This window comes from Sycon ciliatum, chromosome 13 (assembly GCF_964019385.1).
Source record: "Sycon ciliatum chromosome 13, ocSycCili1.1, whole genome shotgun sequence".
Taxonomy (NCBI): Eukaryota; Metazoa; Porifera; class Calcarea; order Leucosolenida; family Sycettidae; genus Sycon; species Sycon ciliatum.
The window spans coordinates 12,154,156-12,180,291 of record NC_088655.1 but is presented as its reverse complement, the minus strand read 5'-3'; the positions used below and the strand labels follow the sequence as shown (position 1 = coordinate 12,180,291).

The 26,136-nt window shown below is 49.2% G+C and overlaps 1 protein-coding gene across 1 annotated transcript; it reads right to left on the bottom strand.

The window, feature by feature from the left end:
* LOC135830064 (uncharacterized) lies at positions 1-25,361 on the bottom strand. Its single transcript, XM_065342450.1, has 5 exons — positions 23,138-25,361; positions 8,853-9,011; positions 4,324-4,452; positions 3,926-4,050; positions 1-2,949 (listed from the first exon to the last, which is right to left on the bottom strand). The coding sequence occupies exons 1-5, from the start codon at positions 25,145-25,147 to the stop codon at positions 1,044-1,046; spliced, it is 4,329 nt and encodes a 1,442-aa protein (XP_065198522.1). The 5' UTR covers positions 25,148-25,361; the 3' UTR covers positions 1-1,043.
* Between the last annotated feature and the right edge of the window lie 775 nt (positions 25,362-26,136).

Below are 26,136 nucleotides of genomic sequence, written 5' to 3'. Positions count from 1 at the left end.
TGTTACTCGAGATTTGAGTATTACTCGAGATAGATAGATAGATCCGAGTGTCAGATATACTTGATAAAGTGCTTTATCAATATACTGGATAAAAGCACCAAAAAATGAAGTGCGTGTGTGTGTGTGTGAGAGAGAGAGAGAGATAGAGAGAGACAGACAGACATACAGACAGACAGAGAGCGAAAGAGAAGCAGTTTTCTCGTGCGTGCACACACACACACACACACACACACACACACCGACGCTCGTACAGCCAAAGTACGAGGACTACAACTAAAACGGCTGGCCAGCCAGAAGGGCATGTTTACAAGACACTTGCAACAAGAGAGCAGATGCACACTAAATGCAATACACGATAAAGAAATAAAAGACAACCCGTCCGAATTTGAATTTCAAGTTGGAATATATCTGTTGTGGGCCAGTCGCACAGCAACGTTTGTGGGAAAAAAAGGAGCGGAAATGTTCAAGGCAGGCGGCTAGGTGATTGCAGGAGTCCTGTGGAACTAAGAAACTACACAACATGACCAGCCAGCCTACACAACATCTGTGGCCATCACGTTGGCCTGAGCACTAATAAGCTAGCGCAGAGTTAGCGTACAGAACGGACGCGGGGAACAAGTACCACGCAGACCAGAAGAAGGCAGCGGAGGCGAGAGCTAGGCAGACTCGACTGCAAAGAGAGGGGAAAGCAAAGACTAGCAGCGGCAGCAGCAGCGATGATCGCTGGCCTGCACAGTGCCAGCAGGCTTGCACAGCAAGACTGATAGACAGACATCGCACCAGGACTGCACGCCTTGAGCGCACAGTAAAATCCTCAAAACAACATGATAATTATGGTACTGCGACGGAACCTATTGGCAAGGCGCTAGAGTTAACACAACTGGAGCCATCGACAGTGCAAGTATAAAACACACACACACACACACACACACACACACACACACACACACACACACACACACACACAGACACACACACACACAGACACACACACACACACACACACACACACAGGCACACACACAGAGAAAGAGTTCCAAAACTCAAACCAGCCTCTTCGCGGGCGGCTCCAGTTCTTCGCTCAGGGTGTACGCTTCCTTCTCGGTCTTGTATGGCATGTTCAGAAGATACTCTCGGACCGGGGACCGCGAACCACACGGATAAATACTAGCCAGCTGGTAGCGCCACAGCTCTGCCTGAATAGTCGAGCGTAACTGAACTAGCTGCCCGCTGACGCTGTCGTCAGCAGCAGCGGCTTTGTCCTTTCGGCCTTCAGTAGACGGCAAGGGCGTTTGCTCAGGTTGCTGTTCCTCGTCTTGTTGCCGTTGCTGCTGCTGTGACGGGGCTTTCTCGGAATCGGCCGGTAAAGTCGAAGTGGAACACAAGGATATCGTGTCACCGTCACCGGGAATAACGCACGCATCGGCAGTGACGTCCGCAGCATCCGCCGCCGTCTCGTCGAAATGCGTTACATCCACGGTGGTGTTAGTGGACGTGGTCGGAGTCAGCAACGGGAGTTTCTCGGCCGACCGCATGGCAAAGCCGACGGGGCTGGAGCCATCTCCGCCGCGCGCAACGACCGGCGTGTCTTCTCGACTCGACGGCTTAGAGGAGCTGCCATCACTGGCAGAGTCAAAGACGAGAGCACCAGGCAGGTCGCTGGTACCCCCCGCCGGCAAGCCGCACACCGTGTTCTTCATTAGGTCCATGTTGACGCACTGGATGTCGAAGGAGGACAGGCCGGCGTTCACAATGCTAATGCTACTGGTGCGCCGAGACAGCTGGCCTTCGGGCGAGCTGATGAGCCAGTCGTCGGAGACGCTGTGGGGAACGGGCTGTCTCATCGTGCCATCCTGGTCATCATCACCATCGTCCTCCTCCGCTTCGCACAGCTCGCCACGGCGAGGTAGATCGTGCAATGATTGGCTGGATTTCTGGATGGTCCGTGCCGCCGACGGTGTACGAACAGCCGGGCAAGCTGTTCGCTGGCCGCCACGCGGCGAAGGCGACGGAATCGACGGCGCCACCGGCCCCTGCGCAGCACACCTTCCCTCCTTGGTAGCGTCGTTGTTGCTGATGGCGTTGCAGCTGTGCGAGCCGCCGAAATGCCGCCGCTGACTATCCGAGCGGCCGAAAATGCTCTCCGGCGTCAGAGCCGGTGCTCCGTCGCTGGTGACGCTGCCCGAATGCGAACTGGAGAGCGACGAGGTGGATCCGCAAGACGGCACACTGCCCAGGCTGGCCAGGCTGCCGCGGGTCAAGCGAGGCACCTTGAAGCTGCGCCGCGCACAGCGACTGCCAGGGCCTGCCGGTGACGTGGCGACTAGCTGCGTTGTGTTGAAGCTGTCCGCTCCTTCGTCCTGTTCTTCCTCGTCCTCCTCGTCCTCATCATCGTCTGATTGTTCGTTGCCGGGCACTATATCATCCTCGTCGCCGTCAAACAAACTGCTCGGGTTAACAGGTGCGTGCCGGCCGTCGAACGCCATGCAGTCGAGCTGCGCAAAGGACATTCGTCGCGACTTAATGATGTCCTTGCGTGTCTGGTGCGAGTCGCCCTGCTGCGGGTGGGTCGCCGCCACGCCGCCATTGGCTGCGTGGTCGCCGGGCGTGGCAACGGACGACGTAGAGCCGTTGCCAGGGGTGTCCGCTAGCGATACGGGACCGCTAGCGACCGGTTGTTGCCGCTGGCCGGAGGCGTCGGTGGTGTCGCACGCGCCACGCGTCGAGTCCCGGCTCTCCACCTTGGTGCGAGCGGGACGATTGGGCGGGCCACCACTGCTGCTGGTCTTGCTGCGCTCAGACTGGTACGCCTCCATCTGCACTACCTTGGAGAGGAAGACGCCGAGGAACGGCACGCACGGAGGAGTCTCCAGTGCCGTCTCCAGCGACTGACGGTAGGTGGCGAAGTTCTCTTCCTCGCTCATGATGGTCGAGAGCTTCTTGAATTGCCTAGAAAGTACGAGCATAAAGAACGGAACAAAGACCCGATGAATATGTGAAGTTACGATGCAAAACGCGACAGATCCATTCCATCACTTTTCAGATAATGACCAAAATCAATAGATGATATGCCAAATAACGTGCAACTAGTCTTAAGAGGGCATTGCAGAGTAGTTGAATACAAAGTTCAAAGTTGTACGGTTACCTGTGACTTGCATTCCTGCAGAGCTCAGGGCCTACCATGTACACATTGTAGTATAATTTGTATGCAACTTGTGTGCGATGCCCTCTCAAGTCTAGTTGCGCGTTATTTGGGATATCATCTATAAGAATTCATATGCGGTTTGTATCTCAATCCATATTCGGCCACCATTTTTTAAGTGGTTCTGATCAGATTTTGAATGCGAACATTTTCCTGAATGTGCCTCCAGACAGTTTGATTGCACTGAGCTCAAAATCTAATTTCGTCAAATCTGGCGCTTGTCATGTATAACAATACCCAATGGAATCAAAAAGGCGCAGTGCACATCAACCAGCGGCTTCATAGCAATCTAAAGATTACGATCAGCTGCATTGTTTCAGCGGTCTACTTCGCTCTGTGTCAGCCATCAGTGCAAAAGGAGTCAAGAACAAGCCAGCACAGAAATATTCACACAGCTGTGGACGACTCCCAGTGCCGCAATCCACACAGTCACACAAAGACTGTCGACGTCAAAAATCCCGGAGCATCGTTGGAGGTTAGTCGCAACAGCACTCTGAGAATATAGCACACAGACAACCACATACATCATCCCTCTATTTGAAGGCCCTCTCGGAGGCAATGCCGCACACAACAAGAGGAGAGAGACCGAGAGAGACCAAGAGACAGAGACTGAGGGAGAGAGAGAGAGACCGAGATTGAAAGATGGAGATCCACAGAGAGAGAGAGAGAGACAGACAGACAGACAGACTGAGAGAGTTACAAGAGGTGCCAAGGAAAACCTACTTTTTCCGTCTGGTCGAGACTTCCTTCCAGGTCTGTGACAATCGATACACAGCAGCACACTGCAATCCACCCAGGATAGCTCGGAGTGAATTGAAGTTGCACAGAATACGACATTCCACCGCCAACTGCAAAAATGAAGGCAAGACACCATTGGCAGGCAAGACTGATGAAGGAGATAACAGTGTGTTTTTAGTTCTTCTAAAGAAAAAGGGTGACAAAACACATGGCTTGACAGAAATGGTAACAACCTTGCCGCAATAAATGTTTGTAATTAAAGGTCGCCCTTTTTCTTTACTCTCACATTGTTGTTGCTGATACACACATGCAACGCTTAGTTCTCAAACCCTAATTCTTCTAAAGCGAAAGTTTGTTCTTCTTACAACAAGGTTTCACTGTACCTTGATGAAATACATGATGACCTGCGCCCGCACTTGCGGCGTGGGCTGCGACAGTATCTCCGTGGCAACGGCCAGGGCTACGCGATTGAATGCATTCACCATGCTGACGATATTCGGCGCTAGCTCCTCCTGAACACACATGCACAAACAGGGAAAACAGAAAGACTGAGCACTTGATTCGTTCATGTCGAGAGGAATACAAAAGTGCATTGCCAATCTAGGGGTTATGTGATTACAGTCTACTTGTATATACAGTAGTGCTGCATCTGATAGCCTTGTTTAAATCAGTAATTACCCCCCCCCCCCCTGCCGAAAAACCAGCGGGGAAAGGACACGGTGTGGTGGTGTGTGGTGGTGTGGTGTGTGGTGTGTGGTGGTGTGGTGGTGTGGTGTGTGGTGTGTGGTGGTCTGTGGTGGTGTGGTGGTGTGGTGTGTGGTGGTGTGTGGTGGTGTGGGTATCAAATGTATCTTAGGATGCTGTACATGCCAAACTCACAGGTACAGACTCACTCGCATAACCAACACATGGCGAGCCTCGCACCAGTTTGATACACTGCACTACTCTTTTCGCAGTGCATGCACTTTCATTGTAACCGAGCAGAGTGGGCAGCTGCACTTTGCTGTCCCTACAGGATACAGCGATTCAGCGGACGCGCAATTTTCTGCGTTATTGGTTTTCATCCGCGTTTTAGAGAGATCTTGCATACAACCCGTTTCCTACATGTCACGTGCCTGTTATCAGGTCGTTGCTAGCATTTACATAATTGGCAGTACTCCAGCGCACATAGAACACATGGGACCATTCCTAAGGACACCACATGCGCACACACACCACACAAAACGAAACTACTTACGTACGTGCACCGTCCAAAACAATTATATTGTACTAGCAATGTCGACATAGGAGAAGTAATTTATAACAACGTGACAATAGCACACAGCATGGCATTACCATGCATTACTAAATTCAAGTCAATTGAGACGAACAAGTCGACAGGTGAACATGCATCACAAAGTTACCTATCTGGAATAGATCAGATTGTATCTCGAACTCCTACAAAATATACAGTTACATCTACATGTACATGTACTTCAAATGTACCTAGCTGCATTATACATGTCCAGTGTACATATGGACCTCAAGTAAACTGAAAGCAATGCGAACAAAATCTCAGATGTATGTGAAAAAGAATCATTGTTCCGAATAAGAACACTTACAATGTACTCTCAAAACTAGTCTAATTACTAGTGCCACTTGGTCAAGGATGTTTGCGTCCAACGTTAACTCCAAAGCAGCAGCGAATCAGCTAACTTCCGTACCACCCAATAGGCAACACTAACACCAAAATGCAAAGGCATATTCCTGGAACTGCAAGTAAATCTGACACAAAACGTTCTATCATTCCACGGAGAAAGCTCCTTCCGATCTTGTTCGACCCTTCATTCATGTGACAGCTGATTGGAACCTTCCTCCTCCCTTGACTATGTTTACCTTATTTGTCTACAACTAGGCACGTGGCATGTATAAACTATAATAAACACATGGTGCGTCGTGCATTATGGCTGATTGTATGCCCTCGTGCGTAGCCCTCGGTCGTGCACCATAGCCCATGGCCCACGGGCTACGGTGCACGACCTCGGGCTACGCACTAGGGCATCAATCAGCCATAATGTCCTCCGTACCATGTGTTATTATATACGTTATTCATGGGAAATGTACAGTTGTGGCAAGTGAAATCCGACACTTGGCATAAGGGACTGCACCATGCAGTCTGCAGCCCCTGCAGCCCTGCATACGTCATTCAGTACAGGTGTTACATACAACTTTATCTGTCTGATGACAAAACTCGTACTCACAGTCAAGGTTCAAAAGGTGCTGGCAAAAATGAATGGGGATTGGATACCAATACTCCTTATGAGTACCATCAAGAGTACATAAACCAGAGTGTGCAACTGTGCATATCAGATCTGAAACAGCGCAGTTCGTGCACTACGTCACCCTGATGAGATCAGCCAAGCCGCGACTTGCGTAGAGCTCAAATTTTCATGTTTCATAGCCCGGAAATCAGCCAAGTTTGCTTGATTTTAGACGTCCTGTTTCAGGATTTCGGTGTTTTGTGTGACTGTGTACGCTGCGTACATCCACCGACAAGTAAAGTCACCAGGCTATCCGTCTCAAAAAACCGAAATCAGGACAAACTCAGTGAACTGCACCACCGCGACTGGTTACGCAACTTTTCACCGTACCTGTGGCTTACCATGCCGTCAGAAATGACGTAGTGCACGAATTACGCTCCCACAGGAACCATCCCGAGTTGCACACTCTGGTTTATGTACTCTTGGTACCATGCCTGCGAACTGTGTGTATCTACGCTGTGACCTTTCGATCTGTTTGTGATGCATACGGCTCTATAGTACAAATTAGGTGCAGTGCATTACATCATTGGTGTCCATTTGATGTGCTGTCCCCTATGGCAAGTGTTGGATTTCACATGCCACAACTGTACAAGAAAATAGTACATGATGTTGTGATCAAGGTACGAGTACCGTAAAAAATACCGTTGTTTGCTGAGGGTGTCTACTGACCGCATTATACCTCATACTTGCCGCACAATCCCATTATGGCCTGTTTTCACCCGCATAATTTTAGGATTTCGTCCACGTTATTCTGTGGGGCCAGACTTTGAGCCCAAAATAGCGCATCTAACATGCGCACAATACTCAGGAAGATACGGTACCTCCCAGGCACGCACAGGTAATGCGCATGTGCAGTTGTGACCAAAGAAATCCGACCCGTGCCCTGAAAGCAGCGCTGAAGCTCATGCGGTCCCGGCGGCTCTCGCTGGGTTTTAGCCAACTTTCTCGAACCGTGCGTGATGTAACTGAAAAGGAAATGAGGCGCTATTTTGAGTTGCGGGTCGGATTTCTTTGGCCACACCTGTACTTTAGTTATAACCGACGTACTGTGTATCCATGGTCAAGTGACTAGTGGCTTGTCGAATACAGTTCTCCAACTAAAGTGCCTTAGGCAAAAAAACAAAAAAGTGGCTCGTTTCGCGTCTGCAGATTGGCAGAACCGAAACAAGCCACTTTGTTTGCTTTGGCCTCACAATGGCATAGCGCTCGAAATCTAAATCTACGACTAGAATGAAGGCTGCAGATATCGCCACGCAACATGACACTTATTCGAAATGTAGGTGTGTATTTTACTTTTTTTCTTCCAGAATCGGTTTTCTTGTTCCGATCATCAGTGGAATATACTACAGAACAAGTGTCATGTTACGTGGTGATTGTCTGCAGCCTTCGTCCTATCCATAGCTCTCATTTAAAAAAAGCTGGTCCGGGAATAACCTGACAAACAGGACTGGCTGATTCAGAACAAGTGTCATGTTACGTGGTGATGTCTGCAGCCTTCATCCTATCCATAGCTCTAATTTAATTATAATTAGGGCTGAAACGGTTACACATTTGTGCTTAACGGTTAGCTGTTAGCATAACGGTCGGTTAACCGGTTATAACCTATAAGACTACAACATGGAAACTTCATTGTTTTTGACGCCATTTTTATGCTTTGACTGAAGAATTTTCATGATTCTGTACAAAATACTCGAAAATAGGTAACATCTGCTGGGTAGCTAAAAAGCGGAGTGCACAATTTTCACCTTACACCTGAGGTCATAACTTTGGTGTCCTTCACTTGATTTTCACAATCTTGGGCTCCTTGAGAGCAAAGCGACGATACTAGTTTCCATCAAACAATCTCCACATATCAGGCGCAGGAACACAGCGAAGTCGTTTCCAAGCCCGATACGCAAGCAAATCCGTCCCATCAACGCCATTTCACTTTCTTCCATCGCAGAACAAACAAATATTTTGAGACGTTTGAACTTCAGGCCGCTACGTCACTAGCTTGTGCTCAGTTGCTCCAAAGGCACGCAAAAAAGGATTTGTTTCACAAAAGGTGGTCATGAGTATCGATCGAAAATTTGAATTAAATATTTGCAGAGATAGGAATTCGACACGCGATATCTCTGGAGTCAGACATTGCAGATCTTCGGCGATTGTTGCAATGGAGAGCTCGGAGTGTCCGCTACCACGTAGAGCCTTCGATTGTTGAATTTGAACAAGAAATGACGGAGTTATGAAGGTTCCTATTTTTCGAAAAATGTTCGAAAAAATCGCTGCATAACCGTCGATCAAACGGTTATCCGTTTGTTTGGCCCTAGCGGTTACATAACCGGTTATTCGTAGTAACCGTTTCAGCACTAATTATAATACAGTAAAACCTGTAACTAAAGACCACCGTGACTAGCGACCAGCCTGGTACTACAGACCACTTTGCCAGGCACGGACGGTCTCACATTCATAATAGTTGTGCGGTGCAAACCTCTGAATAAGGACCACCTGCCGCTAAAGACCACTTTCTCTGGCCCCAAGGGGTGGTCGACAGTTACAGGTTTTACTCTATGGTTGTTTGCTTGATGTCGGATAACCCATCATACCCTGAGTACTATGCAAGGACACCGTACCTTGTTCTTCTTGATCCAGCGGCAGTCCTGCAGTTCCTTCATGCGGATCTTGCGTAACTGCTCGCCGTCAATCAGCGCCAGCTCCTCTGCCAAGTGCCGGACGCTGTACTGAAGCACCAGCGAGTTGCTCAAGTTGTTACGAGCAAACAAGCCCGTCATCTGCACATCACAACATACGAACGGACAGAGACGCAGTACATGCACATGCACACACACACACACACATTCACAGACAAACACACACACACATGCGCATAGCACGAGCAGAGGAAGAAACAATGGCTATCAGGGAACGCCATGGGTAGCATCACGACGACATACGCACGGGAATGCCACGGACCAACTACAAATACACACCTGACCACACTAAGATAATCTGCTGAGAAGAATATGTTCTGCCATAGGCGCCGAGCACCGTGACCTGTTGTCAACGTTCCTTTGTGCTCAGAATACAATATTATTAAGCTAAACGTCAACGTCTAAATTGCTACGGAATACTACAATTTTTCCTACTCCTACCATACGCTGGATATAAAATAAATAAAACATCCATTTCGACTATCGACGACTGACAAATGAAGCAAATGATGACATGCTATTCACTTCCGGATAGCAAGTAGGCCAGTGCATGATCAATGACTTAGCTCGACTACGGCGCGCCGCTTACTGATTTTTCCGAATCCGACTTTGGATCGCCACCGGCCTGGCCACTCGGGTGCAGGAGGCGATGGCTTAATGTGCGGCCTAGCAAGCTGATCGGATCGGACACGTTGCGCCTGTGCTGCTTTGTGAAGCCAGGCAGGCTGCTAGACGGCACAACTACAACGCTGTTCCTGCTACGGGTGGCGTTACTAGTATCAGGAGTGTGAGCACCCACACTAGTGCCAGGAAAGGACTGAGCTGGCATGCTATCAGTGCTGGTGCGTGTCGCCAGTTTGGATTCAGTGCGTGCTCGCAACGCCTTATTCGGATGGAAGCAGGGCTTACTCGCGGATAGACTGGCCGTGGTGGATCGGACTGGGCTACAGGCACTAGTAGATCTACCAGACCAGGTCTGAGGCGAAGCAGAGCAGCTGGTCAGTCGCCGTCTGGGTGGGGTGAGGGGCGAGAGAGGCACGGACGTGCGACGACCTGCCTTGTCATACTGCCGTCGGAAATCCACCGCCTTGATCCGGTTCAGTGAGTCCTGGCGGGTGAGCAGGGACGGGCGGACAATGCTACTTTTCTGGTCGTCCAACAAAGCTCCAATGGAGGAAGTCGAAGTCGAGGTCGAAGACGAATCGGTCGCGTCCAGTTCGGAGATGCGCCCAAGAACTGACAGAGACTGCGAAGAAGCGACCCGAGATCTATCAGTATGGTTCGCCACGGCAGGACTAGCCATAGCTCTTGCTGCTGAACTGCCAGTGTCAGAATTCAAACCACTCACCGACTTTGCCTCTCCGGACGAGCTGGATTTGTTCACCTCAGCTCGAATTTCGGTGTTCTTTTCGCGCTGGAGATGTTCGCCACCTGGAGCTCCATGCTGATCATCAAGGTCTTCATTATCACCACTATCGCCTCCACATCCACGGAGAAACAGTGAGTCGTGGTCTTTTCCACCGGCTGCAAACCGTCTTCCAGCAAAGTAACTGCAACTGTCAAGCGGAGAGTTTTGCTCATCCACCACGTGGTGCCCAATGAAGTGGTTCTCCATCATTTCGCAAACGAACCCCAAACTAGCTAAATTTGGAGGAGCGCACATCCTGTCGTACGGATCAGGACAAACAGTAGGGTCAGGTGCGACAAAAAAGGAATATCGAGCATGAACTCTCACTCCTGTTGTGAGTAGGGGCAATCAGTGGTACCAGGAGTACATGGGGGTTATGTAGTCCCGGTGGTACTCTACGATAGAAGTGACAATGGTGCAGATTCGGAGTACATTTACACTACAAACAGTGTACATTGCCTACTTCTGTAGTTCCTTTGACCAGACACTGCTACTCTACGCACTCTACTACTATACTCTACTACTATACAAGAACCCTACTACAACTGCAACAAGTACAGAAACTTGAAGCAACAGTCAAAACGAAGAAGCGAGAGTTGGAAATGGTCAGGAAGTCGGCAATCACATAGACACGAGCGCCACTCTGGCACTGACTTCGAACCAAAGCAACCGGCGCACAATAGCAAACTAAAATCATGTACATGGCCGCCAGCACAGCACGCTGACTCGACTACACTACAGGCTCAAGCAGGCACACAAAAGTAAAAACTGCTCTTTTCTGCAATGCACGCGTGCACGGGATCTGTGGTAGTTCCGCCGAGCTGTGATGAAGCGCAGTGAAACGGATCCAGGACTGCGTGTGCTGGCTGCACTGACAGACTCCGTGCAGTGGCAGCAGGCCGGCCAAGGCTTGAAGGCTTGAGTTGAAATGAAACCAGAAATAGCTCAGCGACTCGAGTCAAGTGCTTCACGTGAGGGTGTGATCTCTGGAATGATGACTCCGGCCGGCAGCCCCTACTCTACTCCACCAAAACCGCTCCGTACATGTAGCAGTACATCCAGAAGCAGCGGAACAGAGCAAACTAAAACCTCCCGCTAGGCTCCCGTTCGTATTGCCTACACTAGGCTACAGCGGAGTGACAGAGCTAGCTTGCTTCAGATCCGTAAACTCTACCAAGCGATCGTTTACCACGGGTCTGGAGAGAATTCGTGGCATTTCCGATCCGATGGTGCTTTCGCCATGACTCCGAGCATGAGTATGACAGCAGGAACGAGCAAAAGATGAGGGGTAAAACTATGAGCACCGTCCGATGAGAGAAGACTTCAAGTGTGACTGACAGTGCGAATCGCGAAGTACTTGTGCCTGCACATCACACTTGAGAAAAGAGTTCACGCGTTGCTGCCTGGACCATGGACCACCGCCGATTGTTCCCGATCCAGGCACTTGGCTTGGATCTTTCCATTCTGTAGATCTCGAGTGCGCTGTGTCATGTAGACCGTCCACATGTCGTGTACTTCACCTTCCTTCCTTCTTCTACAAGGGACTCAGCAATAGTGTGCCAACAAAACGGAACCCAACGGAGCGCAGTATCAGCGAGGGGCGAAAGGCGAATAACAATACCGTCGCACCGAGCGCCGCTCTCAACGAAGCCGAAGACGACACGAATTATTTTCCCTCGTGCAGCAAGCGCTGGATATGGCCGATCACAACACACCTACAAGAAAGGAGCCTGATAACGAGATGCTGGGGTGCTGAACAGGACGGGGGAAAGGTGTGCTGCATGCTCGCTACTGCTGCTGAGTGCTGGCATGCTCATGTCATGAGTCATGACCATCAGGGCAATGACAGATGAGGGATTGAGGGTCAGCTGTGCTATGTCAATGCCACTTGCCAGGACAATGCCAATGGTCACCTGGGGCGGCTGTTGGCAGTGTTGCAGAGTTCCACGGACAAAATTTAATCATAGGGATTGATGATCATTCCACAGCTTGCAAAGCAACATGCAGAAAGAAGTACGCGGAGCGTAGATTCTACGCGTGGCGAGGGGCCGGCTTGGAACGAAACATTGCTCCATGCATTCAGGAATGTCCAGCAGGCAGCCTTCCGAATGATGAGAACAAGCCTCCTTGATTTACCACCCTGCCAGTCCCTAGACTGATGGTGGACAGCCGGTATTCAAACTCTGTCTGCCGATCAGATCATCATAGACATAGATCTACAAGAGTAGACCTACTAGCACTGGACAGAATGGATATTCTTGATCGTAAGTACTGATCTACTGACCACAAGCAAAGGTTGGCTTTTTCTTCATGGCTTCACGGGATTAGCTTAGAGCCTTTTTGACCACAACTGTGAGACAGCTGCGGTGCAGATCTACAGAGTCAGTACATATTCCTGCGAACACTGGCATGTGTGTATTTTAGGTCAAATGTGAAAGTCATCTAGTCACTTCTTCCACCATGTGGCCTGGCCTGGGCCTTGATTGGTTTGAGTCTGGAGCTGTAATAGACCAATCCCGAAAAGATTGTCTGGGTTCGAAAGGGGGCATGTCAACTGAGAGTACACTGTACAACATATACATGGCACTACCTGATCAGCATGCGGCACAGGACGTGTTTGATAGTTCGCGTGTGAATGCGAGGGTAAGTACACGATTTTCTCGTTAGTTGCATGCAAGAGAGACGATGCGACAGAAAGCGAAGCCCTTTGTAGTTTTCTCTCTCGCACTGGTAATGGTCTGCTGTTGGAGTTGAAATGCTAAGACATAATCCTTGTTTCGCTCTTCTGTGTAGTGTGAAGAGGTCAACGAACATGTAGAGCTCACTTTGATGAAGTAGGCAAGGCTGTGAGCGCTGTGGCTCAAAGCGATAGGCCCTAAATCTTACGAGATATTTCGAGTGCTATTGTTTGTTGCGAGCGCTTCGTCTTCGATGAGTCCTGCCTCTTTCCTGGCAGCTGCCCTCCTATAGGACCAACCACGAAGTGACTGTACTCATCTGCAGCCGATCAATGTTATATTGCACAAGAAGATATCGTTTTCGCCAAGCCAGTGCCCCGCCAAAGACCATCGCCGTGTCACACCGTCGGAACGAGTTCATGATGAGAAACATCATTCGCGCGAGCGTGATGAAGAAATATTTCGAAAGACAACATAGTCTTTACCCCCGGGACGACAACTATGTGCACGTCCTGCAAGGGGAGAATGTCACCAGCGACATCAACGAAGACGACGGCAGCATTTCGGAAACCTGGAGGCAGCGGAGGTCGTCAAGCTCCTCCGCGACCCGGTACATGTACAGTATGTGACATGTCGACACGAGCGTGCGGAAACACAGCATACTCTGTAGTACTGTTGCGAGAGTTTGCGGAAGGAGTCCAAGTCGGGAAATCCATCAGCTCCAAAAGCTACCTGTAGGTGGGCGATGAGACTCCAGCTTCAGACTACAACAGTCAGGACTTGTAAATAGTTGAACTTTGTGAAGCATCAGATCGAGAAGTTAGCTGAAATCGTAGCTGTTGCAGTATGTCGGCGCTATGTAGCTTGCATTTTTTACGGAGAGTCGATCGCCACGCGAATGTTTCTCTCCTCACCGAGAGCTATCTGGCCTCCAAACTCCGTCAGGGTCTGCCTAAGGTACCGAAGGTCCTTTGACTAGCTGCTGGCAGGACTCCATCAAATCCTTTAGCTTCAGCTCGGCGAGCAAAAGTCTCTCTCTCCTCCGCCATGAGCTGACACACACAAACTGAATACAAAACGATACACTTCACACGTGCTGGCTTGCACGCGTGCCCCCTTTCACGAACCCAGACAATCTTTTCGGGATTGGTCTATTGTCTGGCCCCGAGTGGGTCATCAGATTATGGCTACGGCTGAGTTCCTGCAAGGGTGCTAATGGCCAGCAACTAATTATTACTTATGTAGGGGTACATTGCTGTTACAGGAAACCCCTCGACAGGCGAACCGCCTTTGGGGAATCCTTAATAAAAATATATAAATAAATAAATACAATACTTGTTATGCCAGCAAGCTGCTCTGCATCACCTCAGTCAGGTTCTCACTGCAAGAAACCCTGGAGGTCCTCACTGCAAGAAACCGCTGGTCACCCGTTGCAACCAACCAACCAACCACCGTCGCCACCAATGCTTCCTGTTGACTGACTGACTGACTGACAAATGAAACACTGTTCGCAGGGAGTGGGACTTTCTTGCAGGTTTTACTGAGTGGAGGGTCTGGCATTCTTCTGGCGTGCTCCAGGCGGCAGTTATGAGTCCGTCAGTGGGCAGACAGTGCAAGCTCCAACGTTTGGAGGAGCCACCGTCTTCTACAATCACCGCCGAAGTCGCAGTATCTCAGTCCGTACAATGAATAAGAAAAGAGTACTATACTTGTAAGAAAGGGTTTGCTCCCCACACCGGAGCTCGCGCTATTCCGCCGACTTTACTTGACTGTGAAAGTCATCGCCGAAGTCGCAACCACTACTTAGTACTATACTGTATACTTTTTTGAAGTAGTACATTCAACTTGCCTTGTGGTGAAAATGTACTACAAAGTAAGTTGTATAGGCACACGAAAGCTGTACTTTGGCATTGTGCTGAGCAGAAAAGTTGTACATCAGCATGAGTATGCACGAAGGCGGGCGGGCAGGGCAGGGCAGGGCAGGGTAGTGGGTTGGTCTAGGAGCATGACTGAGAGACGAGAGGTACCAGGATCAAGTCCTGCTGCTTGGAAGCGGGTGGATTTTCTAACTTCGCTGCAATCTGTAATTTTTTTAAACTATTCGACAAAAAAGACAAAATATAATTCCCAATGTCGGAATATTATTATTTTTGCTTGAACAGTATGTGATGTGTGAGAGTGTCAACTCACAACACAGCTTATAAGAACTTCACTGCACCCCTGGGTCTTGGCACCGGTGACTTGCAACTTCAGCGCCACCGTTGCAGCGCGATACATTTCAGTGCCAGCACTTCAGCGCATGATTTCACAGCGCCAGCTTCTTCAGCGCCATGACTATCAGCGCGGTAAAGTACAGCGCCAGCAACTAAGCACAAAAAAGTAAGGCGCGGTAATTTACAGCGCGAAGAAGTATAAACTTAGAAGTGCGACTTCGGCGGTAATAGTCAAGAAGTTGATTGTTCCAACTAGGAACACACGCTTCTTGCCGAACTTGACACTTGACTGACTCACGACTGCCATCCAGAGCACATGAGGAGCACATCGCACCTTCAAGAAAGCACCACTCCCTGCAGCAGCAGCAGCAGCAGCAGCAGGGAGTGGTGCTTTCTTGCAGGTTTGCCAAGTGGAAGGTGCGACGTGCTCCTCGTGTGCTCTGGATGGCAGTCGCGAGTCAGTCAAGTGTCAAGTTCGGCAAGAAGCGTGTGTTCCTAGTTGGTACAATCAACTTCTCTAAGAAGTATAATATAAAAAATTATATAATTGTATAATAAAATGGTGCTGAGAAACATGGCGCTTAGATCTGAACTTGAGGGTGCTGAAACGGCATGGAATCTTGGCACCAATGCCAATGGTTCTGAAACACGAACTATGCAGTTGAAATCAAAAAGTGCTGCACTTCTGCTCACAAAAGCACAAGTGCTTAGAGACGTTCTGCAAAACGAAAATGCGCACGAAGTTTCGGGACGGCCCTTACGGAAAAGTGTGCGAACTTTGTGTTCTGCACATTTTCGTAGTTTGCACGTGCCCAGGTGCATGTACACGGTGAACCCGTTGACCCTATCTCACAAAACATCTCACGGAAGTTCATTTCCCGTTCCCTGCAAGTTTTGCTTCTAAAGTTGCGAAAGCGCGTGCAAGGTTTCACGTTTCATTACGCAGAGCGAAAGTTTGTACGCATTTTCGTTTTGCAGAACCTCTCTCTTATATGCGACCGGTCACTGTGTTTGGCACACTCAAGAAGTCATTTTTGTTCACATAAAAGGACGTGCATATAGTATATGGATGTGCACAAGACCATAACATGCATATGCCCCGTTATGGATGCAGATGCCAGTCTTCATGCACTTCCACACTGGCATGGTCTGCATATGGATATTCCCCGGCAGACTTGGGTGAAAAGTGGAAAACTGAAAAGTGATCCTGGAGATTTATGTAACTGTACATTGATCTCAATGTCAACACGTGAATTATGTAATAAACTGCCGGGTGCTAGCTAAAACATTATGTGTTCATAGCATAGGAGAAGTGCTCATATGCGGATGCGTGCATAATGTTATACAGTTGCGCTCACTGAAATTCGACCCGAAGTGCGAAACTGACGCCCTGGACCAGTTCCGATTACATCACTACTTCTGCATGTGTACGTCCAGCCGCATTCGTACCACTGCCAGCGCGTCAAGGGTTGTGTAGGTTGAGGGCGCCAAATATGCACTTTAGGTCGGACTTCACCAAGTTGTGCATGTGTGCACGGAAGCACGGCAAGAATGGCGTCCGGACACAAACGAGAACGCGCAACTCGGCAATACTAGTAGTCGGTATATGAGATCTGGAAAATGGGATTCATCACTTTACATCTTTTTCACTAAAACATTATGTGTTCATAGCATAGGAGAAGTGCTCATATGCGGATGCGTGCATAATGTTATACAGTTGCGCTCACTGAAATTCGACCCGAAGTGCGAAACTGACGCCCTGGACCAGTTCCGATTACATCACTACTTCTGCATGTGTACGTCCAGCCGCATTCGTACCACTGCCAGCGCGTCAAGGGTTGTGTAGGTTGAGGGCGCCAAATATGCACTTTAGGTCGGACTTCACCAAGTTGTGCATGTGTGCACGGAAGCACGGCAAGAATGGCGTCCGGACACAAACGAGAACGCGCAACTCGGCAATACTAGTAGTCGGTATATGAGATCTGGAAAATGGGATTCATCACTTTACATCTTTTTCACGAGTTTCGGAAACCATGATTCACAACTTCCCGCAATCTTTGCACTACATCAGAAATTCAGAACAACCTATGCCATCTACTTTTTCACTCCAAAACTGGCTAAGTGGCAAATTCTAGTGGTCATATGCAGAATAGGCGGATAGCCATTACATTCCTACAATCGCGGTCTTGAGCACCGTCAGCACAACGGATGGTTCCTCCGGTGGTTCCTAAAACGTATGTAGGTCATACCAGCGAGGTTTAGTTCGACATAATCCGGGGGGGGGGGGGGGGGGGTTGGCAAAGTGATTAGAGCATGGGCCTTCCGAACATGAGCGTGTGGGTTCAATTCCCAGGTTGGTTGAACATTAATTCTACCTCCAGGAGACCCATCTGAGGATCGTTACCTGACTTCACTGACTTCGGCTGGAGGGGTAAAGGCGACAAGGGAGATGAGATCAGCACTGCCCTCACTACGTCGAGCTCCGTGAAACAGGAGGTTTCCAACACCTCAGATTCGACTACGGGCTTCCTTTATGGACCACCCACTCCTTTTTTAATCTGTGTGTACTTTACGTGTGTGTACCGCGTGGTGCTCAGCGACCCATGGACTCGCGTTTTCTGTCTCACGGCATGCCGTGTGTGGGAGCTCACTCACGTCGGGCCTGAACAAGAGTGAACTGCAGAATGGATGGCACTATGAAAGCTGTGAGGGTCCGTAGCCGGAGACCTTTCCAAAGCACGAAATCAAAATATGCAATGAGTGTGACACTCTTCGAAGCTCATCCTCCCGTTCATTTCAGTTTGTCGCAAATGAATTTTTCTTTTTCGAAGCATAGATCAGCGTTTCCTCAGTCCTGTCGTTCTTTATTCTACGTGAGGGCTCACGTAGAAAGGGGAGGGTAGTGATACTCCGCCGTAACTCGGGTCAAGATAAAAACAGACGTGCTGAAAAATCAAATAGCGTGTGATGTCTATCTTGAACAGCAATCCGAGGCACAAAATAGTCTCAACCAGCACACCTATAATCGATACGAAAAGGTGAATACAATTTTTTCAAAGTGCTTTTGTTGTGTCCAGCACCCGAAACCTTATCCAAGGTTTCGCTTCTGTCCAAAACAATAATGTTTTACACGCAATCGTACTTTTACAAGTTTTGAATCCATGTGACTAAAGTCACTTAACCCTTTGGAGTCCATAGCTTTTTTTGCTTCCTCGGAATTTATGGCAGTCACAAAAATGCGCACTCAATTTCCAACATAACTTTGGTTCTACTTCACCGATTTTGGCTTGGGCTCGTTGGAAAGCTCTTGATGAGAGAAATACAATGAGCCCAAACTCGCCAACAGCAATACTTATTGTCCGCCACAACGCGCTCCAAATGCGAGTCCAGCTCCAGATCTGAGACGAAATCGGTCTCCTGTAGCCATTTCACTGAATCTAGCTCGGAACTAGGGGTCAAACGGGTGTACCTTTAACTAACGAACGGGTAATTTTCTTAACGGGCGGGTTAACGGGTGCCCTTTAGCAGCCATATTAATTTTTTGCGCATTTCTCACATAAATCATGATTTAAATTTGTATATTCTCAGGTTGTATTTGATACCACATTATGATTCGCAATTGATTCGGGTCTCATAATAATATTATGGCAATGAAGGTTTCAAATGAATGTCATCTGTACATTTGCCCATGTACACAACTTCACAGGCAGTTACAATCGTACATGGTCCTAGTGCTACATGTATTTTGATACACGTACGCAAATCAACTGCAGATCGATGTGATTCAAGCCATGCAAGGACAGAGTAGTTTAGCAAAACTTCCGTGATCTCGCGCTATTTGCTACGTTTGCAGAGAGCTGGTACTCTTCACATTCAGAAGATGTTCGCACCCATAGCTAGCTGGGGTGCCTGACACAGCTGATGTGCTGCTGGCCAGCTAGCTGCTAGCTCGTTGAACTCGTGAAACGAATCTTCACAAATCCGAAATCTTGTATGCAATAATTTGAACTACTTTTCAACTACAGTCAAACCTCGTTAGGACGAACACTGATAAGGCGAACTTTCCATTAGTACAAACTAAGGTCAATCCTATGGTTGGCCAGGCATCAATTCTAGTCAAAATTGTTCGTTTAAGACGAACTTCTGTACAGCGAACTTTCGCGAAGACGAACTATTTTCAAGTGTGATTTGAACAAAGTCAGTGTGGTCATGTACATGTAGTACGAACTTTCGGTCCAGGAGCGTGCGCGTGCGCTGGCTGCCTTTTTTCTTCTTTTTTTCAATAGTCGAGGTCATTACTTTACGTACAGTGCAAATTGTTTTCAAGCGCGTTTTGAACAAAATAATCAGTGCGTTGTACGAACTAACTTTCGACACAGTCGTGATTCATTGCACTTTAAACTTTGTCATTGTACTTACATGTACATGTACCTGTTTCTGGCTTATGCTAAGAATAACATGCTTCCCATGTACCACAGCATGCACCTTCACGTAAAAACAATCCATCTGATATGCATATCGATTTTTTGTCAGATCTGGATAAGAAGAACTCCCGATAAGACAAACAAATTTGTTCAGTCCCTTGAAGTTCGTCCTAACGAGGTTTGACTGTACATGAATACCAAGCTCGTCGATTGAAGGAACAAACTACAACCATGAGTATCATAGCTACCACCTACGGACATCACCGTGTGTGACACTTCGACTGGTCACTCAGCCTGGTGACACTAGTTCATCTTCAAGCACTGTGGCAGTTTCGATGTCGGAGAACCATCGTAATTTTCTAGTAACTCAGCTGCCATACAATCATATCGATGTCGGAGAACCAGCGTAACTTTCTAGTAACTCAGCTGCCACCTCGAACGAGTTCCAAGTCTTGCATTTTCTCACATCACAATCAAAAACCTCCAGTACGAGGATTTTTACGTGCACTACAGAAGAGAAAGAGTGTCTTTCAGCCTGCTACTGCCTGACAAAGTCGAAAGCGGGAATGCACAGGTAAAAGGAAAAGAGTATCCGCACTCCAATTTTGAGTCTCGGCATACGATAGGATCATCGAGATACCTTTTTTAATTTTTTATTTTTTTTATTTTTACAAACGGGTACCCTTTTACTAACGGTACCTGAGATTAGCGGGCGGGTACCCGGTACACCCGTTTGACCCCTACTCGGAACTGTTCAAAATGTTTTCGAGTAGAAGCTTACCTCGCCGTGACTTTGCGCCGCGCCGGTCCGGCACATGTCGCCTGTCATGAAGCTGGGAAAAGCCCTTTTTCATACACTGCTGACTCGCAGCACGCAGCGCAGAAAATTCAAAATGTTCGATCGCCCGCCGCTCACTCAAACTTTATCGGAGAGCCTTCGGACCTGTTCGAGGCGATAGCTGAGAGTTTTTTTCTACCCCCTAGACCCTTCGATTGCTGAAATTTGGTCAAGATTTGGCCGAGAACCGAAAGTTTGACTGCACCCACGTGCATACAAAATGCCCATGGTTCGAAATCGAACCATGGACGCCAAAGGGTTAACACAACAGTACAAACGCTGTATGAACTTTACATAAATCACACACATTCGAGTATCCATTACGTGTAACTAAACATCCCTGCTGAAGTTCTAAGAAAAACAGTAAATGTATGGCTCCCGCGAAAGTAAAGAAACGTCAAACAAGTTGTGCTTCAGACACCCCTCTGCCTTAGGGGCCATCCGTAATTATCGATCTTTTTCACGAAACGAAAAAGTTTAGTTATGACCCACCCCCACCCACCCACCCCCCTGAAACGAAAAAATTAATTGACTTGAGACTTTGTGCAGAAAATGATCTTGATTGGCTGTTACAACACAGTGAGGCCACATTTTAATTTTGTGTGATTGTGCAAGTAAGTATTTAGTTACAAGTATGTTTTCTTGGAAGTCTGGTACTACTTCTTGACCATGGAAACATTTATTTTCACCTACCACAAAATGAGCACCTCTACGTCTAAACACGGGAATTGTACACTTGCAAATCGTCAGAGTTCCGACATTGACATGATACTGCCAAAACAAGACGACTTCGGAGCGGAAACAAACGCCATAGCTATCACAGACTTTAGTGGTCGTGCGGCGTGCCTCGTTCGCAAATGAGAGCAGCATCGCCCCAGAATCGATGTCGGAGAGCTCCGTAAGGTCGCACGCACGCCGCGCTGCCGTCAATCAGGTACTTGCAGTACGTAGAAAGTCGATGGCCTAAATTTCCGTCTCTGGAAGACTGTCGACACGGGGATCACTCTCCATGGCTTCCCCACCATAAGCACGATCAGATTCTTCCAGGTACATTACGACATCGTCTTCAGCGGCTGGCGCTCCCCATATTTGCGTGAGAGTTTACTTGGCGTGCGCCCCGCTCCGTAATTTTAAATTCTCTTGCATCGGCGGCTGGAACGAAATATTTATCTATCTGTCGTCGGTCCCAGAGTGAATGACCATGATGACTGCTTGGTCCTCGTCGGAGAAGTCATCCGAGGACGGGGACGAAAGGAACTCACTGCACTGAGTACAGAGTGGTATCAGTGCCAGGGGCGTAGCACCCGCTACGACTGGTACGGCCATGGCCGTACCACTTTTCGAAAAGTGTGGTCCGTCCGAAACGTGCAAAACCGTGATAAAAAATCAGGATCCATCGATGGCATGCATATAATGCGCATCAGACTTTGACCTTTTTCTAGACTCGTAGATCTGTTATGCATCTGTAGTCGTAGACCCTACTGAGTACTGTACTCGACTCGACTGCACACTACGAACGACGTTACGTACACGTAGAAGTGCGCCAGAAGTTCCCAGAACGCAGGATTTTGTGTCTTTTTTACAAAATGTTCCCGGGGGAGGTCCCCCGGACCCCCCCCCCCAACCCGGCCTTCGGCCGCAAGGACCTTCGGCCGTACCACTTCCAAAACCCCTCCTACGCCCCTGAGTGCATCCGCGCGGCGTACTGTCTGTCGATCTACTTCAATGTAGATCTACATCCAGTGAGCGTTGATTTTTCCGCTTTCGATGTTTTTTCAAAACGAAACCGGTCGCTACCCACCCACCCATAAATGAAACTTTTTCGTTTCGTGAAAAAGATCGATAATTACGGATGGCCCCTTAGGGGCCGTCCGGGGTTACCGATTTTTTTTACAAAACTAAAAGTTTTTGTATTTTTCAGTCCCCACCCACCCACCCGCCTTTTCTGCAGGTAAAACGAATTCCAATAAAATATTGATGTCAATTTTCGACACCCAGAAGTAACTGAGCATTCTCCATCGGCATTCAATAATTATTTTCAAAACGAAACTCTATCCAACCCACCCAACCTTAAACGAAAACTTTTCGTTTTGAAAATATTATTCGTAACCTTGGACTGATACTGTATAGCAGGAAAATATAGCAAGAAAATTTCGGACGGATTTTATTTTCGTATGATTTCGTACTAAAATTCCGTGCTAAAATCTGTTCTGCTGTTGGCGAGTTTGGGCTCATTGCATTTCTCTCATCAAGAGCTTTCCAACGAGCCCAAGATCTTCAAAATCGGTGAAGTAGAATGAAATTTGTTCAGGTGAAGTGATGTACACTATATATGCGTACTGCACGCGAACACGTGCATTTAGCATGCAGCACTGTACGGAAAAAATCCGTACGAAAGGTCGAAATTCGGCTTTGTCCGAAAATATTCCCGACCGAAAATTTCATGACATTCAGTATTCAGTATTCACTTTGTTGTAGACCCTCTTGATAGGTGCAGTGCTTCTGAGGAATCCAATAACAATTCACAAAAAGTAACGTGCGCAAACGCGACACAGTCACACACACACACACACACACACACGCAACCCCCCCCCCCCCCCACACACACACACACAAATGGGCAAGAACACTGACACGGACACTGACCTTGTTCATCTTCTTGGCGCCGGCATTCATCTTGTCCAAGATCTTCTCGAAGTCCGCTCCGCTACCAGAACCAGCTGGTGAGGGGCACGGCGAGTCTTTCTTTTCCAGTAGTACCCTGGCGGCCGAGATCAGATGCGGATCGAGGGCGGACACGCGCCCGCCGGGGCTGTCCGGGGCGCGGGCGAGCGACGAGCGGTTTTTCGTCGTCACGCGTCCCTCCTTCACCGCCTGCAGCAGGTCGTTGACCGAGGACGAGTTGTTGCGCAACCGGCGGCTGAGCACGTTGACTAGATGCCGTCGCTTCTTGTCCCGGTGAGACTCGGGCGGCGTGTTAGGCCCTGTGGCGGCGGCGGGCGGGCCATCCAAGGCGCTTCTCGCCGCAGCCGCCGACTGCTTCAGCGGTAACGATGTGTGGGAGGCAGCCGACAGAGTGTTATGGCAGTCCGACTTATCCTCCTGCATGGTTTGGCTGCGGCTGATGCTGAAGCGGCGGCGTTGGCTCTTCTTCACTGGCGAGGTGCCAGTCGACGCGTCGTTCGTGGAGCTTTCCACCGCATCCACGACCGAAGGCGGCAAGTCCCAATGCAGCTGCTGACGGGTATTGCTGCTGATAAACTTGACCTCTGCCCCGCCGCTACTACCTGTCGCATGGCTTGAGTTCACACCGCCGCGGGGGTGGAATGGCGAAGAGATCGTGCCCGCGCCTGAGCCCTGCCAGGAGCCGGAGTCCTGCGATGTCTCGGGATCGGACGACGGGCCGGTGGACGACATTGACTGGCGCGCCGACATACCCGTGCTCGCGCTGCCAGCGTCGGAAGAAATGGCATCGCCCAGCGTAAGACCGCTGATACCAAGAGCCACCACCGCGCAGCTGTACACCAAACCGTTGACGATGTACTTGTATTTTCTGCACATCGCCGACACATCCACATCCGTATCCGCGTCCTCCGCTTGCCGCTCACCACCATCCTCCTCCTCTTCCTCTTCCTCCTCCTCGCCTGATGACGAAAACGTTTCCGACTCCGACTCGTGTACGCCGTACGACTGCTTGGCACCGCACAGCCGGCTGTCCGAGGAAGCGAGCGCCAGTTGGGACGTACTGAACGGTACCGGTCCGATGTCGCCCATGCTCGCACGACATCGTTTGCGCAGCTGGTACGAGGGTGGTGGCGACATCGGGCCAGCCGCGGCACCGGCAGACATGAACGACGCGGGCCGTTGCAGCTCCGGACCGCCCAGCGTAGAGCTATACGTGCTGGCGTTCTTTCCACTGGGCAACTGCTGTGCCTGGTTGGTGGCACGCAACTGGGCGAGGCGATTAATCGGCGTTATACAGGCCAGAGGTAGACTGGCAGGACCGCCGCTGGGCGAAGGCCTGAGGCTGACTGTTTGACTTCGGATCCTCACCATCGGCTTGGTGTCCATGTTGCGACGGCGAACGGCGTGGCGCCGGGTGATGGTGACGTCCGACGCCTTCCACATCGTCCCGGATCGGTGTATTCCCGGCGACGACCCCTCCTTCCACGTTGTCTCAGATCGGGGTTTCTCCGGTGACACGCTCTGGCCGTCCACCTGGCAGACTACACTGATGTGTGGAAGTGGGGCCCTCTGACTGGCAGTTGCATTCTGCTCATCCGGTTTAGCCACATCACTGTTTGCAGCATCCTGATCCAGGGTGGCATCACGCTGTGCTGATTCCTGACCAGCACCCTTAGCTGCACCAGCCTCAGCTTCCTCATTCAGCAATTGATCCAGCGAGGCTATAGACTCAGAACCACTGACAGAGTCCTTTGTCCGCCTTTTCCGTCTCAGCTTAACCCGACCAAATGGCGATCTCTCCGAGATCCGTTGTTTCAACTTCTTGACTGGAGTCCCACTGCCATCACGAGCCTTGCCAGTGGCACGCGACACATATGGTGACGGAGGTGGAGTAACCTGACTGGTACTTCTGTCATTGCCAGGGCCACCGGCGTCTTGGTGTGACCTGGACGGCGTCACCATGCTACACATAGAGAGCACACTACACCACACCTATCCATCCCCGCATGCCGACTAGACCATTGACGATACGTATTTGCTTTTGCTCTGCTCAACGCAAGCACGATTGTAATCATTCAGGTCCGAAGAAGAGGCTGGCTGACAGAAGCTAGTTGAAACAGGGCAATTGCAGCACCGGCAAACCATTTGACTCTACTTCCCACAGGTAATGGCAACCACAGACGAAGCACTAGGAAACGGAATTGTAGCAACACTTGACAAATCAGAACTTTTCATTATCCTCTCTCTTCTTATTTTTTGAAGTGAACACGTCTTCAAAGACTCTGTGTGCAGAAAAAGACTTGCCTGTGTGTAGCTGTGTGATCTGGTGATGCGGAAGCTGCGAAGCAGTTCCCGATACGTCACGGTATGACTCACGGTACGCGATACGCCCGAACCAGGGACCGGGGGGGCCCAAACCGGGGTACTTGACCAGTGACCTCAGTGGTGAATGTGATCGTGCATGTAACGTTATCAAGAGTACAATCATGAACCTTTATGTACAGGGTAGGTCTACGTACTCTTGACGTTATGCATGCAGGCCTCATATCATACCGGTACCATCAAGAGTGCATGTTTAACGTTTATGGACTATTGGTACCATAATGCATTATAGCAATAAAAACTGCTTTATGGCAGTTTTCTAAAAAAAGTTATTGTGTTCTAGTCCATGGACCCCGTCTAAAAAGTAAGAAATTACCGAAATGTGATAGCTGAAAATTAAAATTTCACACAAAACCTCACAATAATCACAACACTTGAAAATCTGCTTTCAACTTGAACTTGTACTGCACCAACAATTGGCAACATGCATGCATAGGAAAGAGGATCACGAGGGGAAAAGGTCTTCTACATGTAGCTTTTAATTCTGTGTGTGATTATTGTGAGGTTTTGTGTGAAATTTTAATTTTCAGCTATCACATTTCGGTAATTTCTTACTTTTTAGACGGGGTCCATGGACT